Source organism: Octopus bimaculoides, chromosome 5 (assembly GCF_046866305.1).
Source record: "Octopus bimaculoides isolate indiv1 chromosome 5, ASM4686630v1, whole genome shotgun sequence".
NCBI classification, from domain to species: Eukaryota; Metazoa; Mollusca; class Cephalopoda; order Octopoda; family Octopodidae; genus Octopus; species Octopus bimaculoides.
Genome location: NC_142932.1, coordinates 104,392,127 through 104,398,126, shown reverse-complemented (window position 1 = coordinate 104,398,126; position 6,000 = coordinate 104,392,127). Strand labels below are relative to the sequence as shown.

The 6,000-nt window shown below is 35.1% G+C and overlaps 1 protein-coding gene across 1 annotated transcript in view; it reads right to left on the bottom strand.

Moving 5' to 3' along the window:
- LOC106874390 (uncharacterized) overlaps positions 1-6,000 on the bottom strand; it is a 390,389-nt gene that overhangs the window by 144,247 nt on the left and 240,142 nt on the right. The window contains exons 111-113 of the mRNA XM_089352838.1: positions 5,616-5,747; positions 3,669-3,851; positions 2,664-2,789 (exon numbers count right to left, since the gene is read on the bottom strand). Coding sequence (XP_089208964.1) covers positions 2,664-2,789; positions 3,669-3,851; positions 5,616-5,747 — 441 coding nt within the window. The remainder of the gene's footprint in view (positions 1-2,663; positions 2,790-3,668; positions 3,852-5,615; positions 5,748-6,000) is intronic.

Here is a 6,000-nt window from a genome sequence, read left to right as displayed (position 1 = left end):
CTGCAGAAAACTATTCCACTAATGGCAAAATATAGAGCAGTATTTAGAAATGTAACATATATATATATATATATGTGTGTGTGTGTGTGTGTGTGTGTGTGTGTGTGTGTGTGTGTGTGTGTGTGTGTGTGTGTGTGTGTATATATATATATATATATTTATATATATCTCAGGAAATTAAAATTTATGGCCTGTCATAGAGTGACCATTAATTTATAAAGCACTTCTATAAAGCGCTTAGTAATATAGGTGATTGGTCAGACTCAGATGGCTGAAGGCTCATAACCAATGCTCACCTGCCACAACTTTTAACTTCCTAAAACATACATTATTGCTCTAATGCTTTAGAATGAGCTACTTTTTGGGATAAATGAACTACTGATGATATATATATATATATATATATATATATATATATATATATATATGTAAATATATAAACCTTATATATATATATATATATATATATATTGTGGTTGTCTACTTCTTATGCAGAGGCTGATCACCTCTTGAATCTACACCTTAGGTCCATAATGGTGTCTGATTATGGCTTTTTAAACCAGACAATGTGTTGAAAGACACCCACATAGATTGCAGATCCAATTTGGACCACCAAGAGCTGCAGTTAAGTTCTGATCATGAAACGTTAGATTTGCAGACCTTGTGGTATACATTGCATTGAAAGATGTGTGCAGATAGTGAAAGGTGTGGAGAATAGTTGGTGGAGGTACATTTTTAATGGGTCTACAAATGAAATTTAAGCCCAGCAAAAGAAAGGCATGGTCTCACAAATTGTGCACCCAAAAAGGTCACTGAGATTCACCTTCTCAATCACAGCATTCTTCTTTAAATCTCTCTTGAGTCTTGCATGTGTTATCCTGGCCCCCTCAAATGCTTTCACTCCACTCCATACTTCTGTTCACCATCCAGCTCATTCCAAAGCAAGAGTTTCTATGGCCTTCAGATCCATTTCAAGTGACTTCGTCGTAGTCCTCACATACATACATACATACATACATACACACATACATACATACATAATGCATGCATCTAGACATAAAAACACATCCATAAAACAAACATACAAATCTGCGCATACACTAACACCAAATACTGCACACATACACATATGCACAAATACCTAGATGATGTTGATAAAAGTTCCAATGAAGGAGCCTTGAATCTATGTTAGAGTCCGGCTCTTTCTCTATGGACAAGAAATACAGAAATGAAACTGATTGATAACATACATACATACATACATACATACACCTTGCCAGGCCTACTTTTGCTACTCCTTCACCTTGCATCTTCACACTTTCACCTACCAATTTTTCATCTCTACTGCATTTCTCTCATCTCCTCAACACTCATAGTCCTTCATCTCTCACCTCTCCACTGTTTGTGTTGATCACATTATCCACTTCATTTCACTCTGTCCTCCTTACCCATCACTAATCCAACATACAAAAAGCTGCCTTGGATCACTCTTATCCCACTTTCCAACACACACCAGCTTCACCCTTTTCTAGTTTCAGCCAATACACTCTCTCATCTGAGGTACCTCTATTGCCACCCATATAGTCTCACTTTTATCTCATTACCCGCACTTATCTTTGTTCACCTTTACTGTTGCTAATGATTTCACTGACAACTCTACCCCCAAATATCTCTGCTTTCCCCATCATATTTCTTCTTTCTACTTCTGCCTTTTCCATCTTCTCACCCATTCTGGCCCCAATATCTTGCTTTCTCTCTCTCCCCCTCACTCTCTGTCTATTTGTCTGTCTCTCTATCTGTTTGTCTATCTCATATCCCCTCCTTGGTCACCTGACCAAATTATATACATGTCCTCAGTTATTGAATACTTTCTACATTTACACTTCAAACTGCCTCTCAACTGCTCATTTCTAGCCTTTCTGTTGGCATTCCCTTCTCTCTCTCTCTCTCTCTCTCTCTCTCTCTCTCTCTCTCTCTCTCTCTCTCTCCCTCTCTCTCTCTCTCTCTTTCTCTCTTATTCTTTCTTTGGCCTACATGCCTTAGGTTACTGAATACTCTTCTCTTTTACTATGTACAAGGTACTTCAGCTCTTGCATTGTGTCTTTGACAGACAACGCTGCACTATCTCTAGAAGTGAATAGTGAGTGAGGCTACCTCCTTAGAGCTGGTTCCCCCACCACAAAAAAAAAAAAAAAGAAATGCACTCTGTAAATGTATTATTAAATGAGCAATGTAGAATTGTAAGTGCCTATTAATCCTATTCTATCCCACCAAAGTCAATTCAATCCCTCAAGTGTCTATGATATAAAAAAATGCACCCAGCACATCATGTAAAATAGTTGTTGATAAGAAGGGTGTCCAACCATAGAAGCCTAGCCAAATGATATGTATGAGCAGCAGTCTTTAGGAACTATCTTTCAATAAGAAATGACACTGTCCATGACAACTTATCCAACCCATACTAGTATAGAATGCAAACAAAATAATGACGATGGTGAACTTGTGAAAATGAATATAATGTATTTAATATGATGAATTACCAAATGAAAGGAGATGGGAAAAAGAAATGGCTTAAATTTGGTCAAAAATAAGCAAAAACAAAATGCTATTTATTGCAGTAAACGATTATTCAAATTCTGTCTTTACAATTATAAAATTCTTACATCATAGGATGTCGTGTTTTCATCAGTTCTAAGGTTTTCTTTGACAGTCACTTCTCCAGTTTGTTCATCAAAATTAAAATAGTAAGGTGTCACTCCACTAGGGGTGAGACGGAATTTTATGCTACCCTGCAAAATGAAATAGCAAAATATTAGCCTTCTGAAATGTTACATTCAGTTTTATTTTTTCATTCTAAGATTTAACATTATTTTCTTTAAGAGCAAAGCATAAAAATAAAAAAATGTGGAAAACAACCTTTTCCAAAAGCTTTCCTGCCACATAGGTTTTATTTAATAGGAAAATGGAGATGTTTATTTTTAAATACTTTTGAAGCTAAAAGATGAAATTAGCTTGGTTGAAACCATACAGCATGCCATTTCAATGGTGTATTGTTGCAATGGAATGATTGGTTATAATGATTTAGGCACCGACCTTTTGGTAAAGCTATTTTGGCAATAACTTGAAAAGGACTTGGACTTAAATATTTATGGTTTATTAAGACACAGCTGAATAATATATTAGTATTATTGCAATTACCAATGGTCGCAGTAACCATTTCCAACAAATTATATCAGCTAATAAGTTTTATCTTTCCCTAAATATTATTAGTATTTTAACTTGTAGCTAAGTAACTATTGCTTGAGAAAGGTTACTAGCAGACACTAAAAATTATTTTTGAAGTTAAAAAAACAAAACATTTTTCTATTATAGAAGATGACTGGACGTCACAGTTTCATGTCCAAGGACTCATAGGGCTGGTCACCCAATTTTCATGGCAAGTAAGTGACTGAAATTACAACTTGCCCCTTGAATAGGATTTCAGTCCATCTCAGGGTTACTCATTTACAGCTGAGTAGACTAAGGCAAAAGGTGAAATGAAGTGTTTAGCTCAAGAACACAATGCACTGCCTGGTCCAGGAACTGAAACCACGATCTTGTGATCATGAGTGCAACACCCTAACCACTATGCCACTAGATGATTAGATGGATATGTGATTTGAAATTACTTCATTGTCTTGGTCTGTAGCTTGTATTGTACCAACGCGATCATTCTTGGGTAGTAATTCAGAAATTCGCCATGTGAAAGGTCTCAATAACTGTGGACGATTCTGATCCCGTAAGACTCTAATTGTAACAGTAGCTGTACTGGTTTTGACTGGATATCGTTGATCACTGGCAATCACTTGGAACTGAAATGAGAGTTACAAAATTAAATATGAAATAAGTATGTTAGTTTTTCCTTTTCCTTTAACTCATTTTATTTTTATATTTTGATCTAAAGGTACTTGTAAAATCCAGCACTGAATAAGAAGAACAGAAATTCATTATTCCATTTTATTAGAATAGTTAGCAAAGAGAATCTTTAATTATTTTTCAGATATGTTTTGTGTGACATTGTTTTGTGCTTGTGCTTCAATTAAAATATCTTTTCTAATTCATAATTTCAGATTAAAACTCTGGCTTTAATGCACAAGGAATAATACTCAGCTAATTCAGTCTCCTTTACTGTGTACTTTGTTCAGAGCTTATTGAGAATAGTCTTTAGATAGAGCAAGAACACTTTAAATGAGAAATTTCACAAAATTCTGATCTCTGTTATAATATCAAACACAAATCTTCCTATCAGTAATCTGAATTGCTATTTCTTTTAATCATCATGTTGAAAATGCTATATATAGGTTATTGGGGTCAACCTAAAGTAAAGGCAGAAGTAAGCAATTTGATATCAATGCAAACTAACCAATCAAATAATTCAGGGACCTGGCAGTGAAATATCTCTTCCAACCTGCGGCATTTGAGACGTTTGGAGGGACTGGGTCACTAACCACGAAGTTCTTGTCATCGTTGGCAGCTCACGTCACCAAGGTGTCAGGTGATGCTTGTGAGGGTGCTTGGTTTTTCCAATGCCTTAGCCTCAACATAGCCCATGGTAATGCTGCAAGTGTGCTGGCTTGCTTCAGTAAGTTTTGTTGAACCTTGTGGTGTGCAGCCAATTGAAGCACTTGGTGCTGCATAGATGCTTTTCTTTTTTTTTTTCTATTTTATTCTCTTTTTCTCTTACCTTTTTACTTTTTTTTCCACTTTTCCACTTTTTTTCTTTTCTTTGTCTTTCTTTTGTAAAGACTATATTAGTTCTCAAAATAATGACAGTAATGTGAATTAAATAATGAAGTAATTTAAGTAAAATTATATAGTTACTCATTAATGAAACCTGCCAAAAATGTACTGCAGAATGAAAACTCACTCTAAAGTATTTCAAAAAAATTCTGTTTTTATTTATTCATTTATTTATTTAATTACTTCTTTATATTTTGCTTGTTTATTTATTTATTTATTTATTTATTCATTCATTTATTTATATATTTATTTATTGTTCATAGTACCACCGGACTGGCCCTCATGCCAGTAGCACGTAAAAAGCACCCACTACACTCTCGGAGTGGTTGGCATTAGGAAGGGCATCCAGCTGTAGAAACTCTGCCAGATCAGATTGGAGTCTGGTGTAGCCATCTGGTTCGCCAGTCCCCAGTCAAATCGTTCAGTCCTACAGTGTAGCACCCTAGATAAGTACCTTCTACTATATATAGCCCTGGCCTGACCAATGCTTTGTGAGTGAATTTGGTAGGCAGAAACTGTGGAAGACTGCATATATGTCTATATATGTGTATATATGTGTGTTTCTTTGTACTTGTACTTGTCCCCATTCTCAGCTGCTTGATAACTGGTCTTAGTTTGTTTATATCCCAGTAACTTAGTAGTTTGACATGTAGAAGTACTGGGGTCAATTTGTTTGATTAAACCCATGAAAGCAGTGCCCCAGCATGACCACAGTCCAATGACTAGAACATATAAACAGTTGAAGACAAAATATATTATGAAATTGGTTAAATGATGAAAAATAAAAATAAAAAAAATAAAATAAAAATACTTCCCCTTTAATCTCTAATACTTACAGTGTATATGTTGGTGGTGTTATCCCGATTGAGAGGTTGCTTTACATAAATAGTGCCATCATTTCTTGAAATGAAGAAATACTGATAAGCATTGTTGTTCACTGGATCTATCATTTCATAGTCGACAGTATCCTGCAAATAGTACACAGACAATTCACAACACTATATTGTGATGGCATTTTCCTTAAATAAGTTTGAGGAAATTTGATAAAATATGACAAGCTAGGCAAAAACTTAATTTTTAACTGTCATAGTAAAATATATTGATTTGCATACATTACATTACATTTGGTTTTCATTGTGCCTTGTGGCACTTGAGGCAGCAGCAAGATCATTCCACCTAACACTGAAAGCATCCTTGACAGCTTGTTCCATTGTTGACACT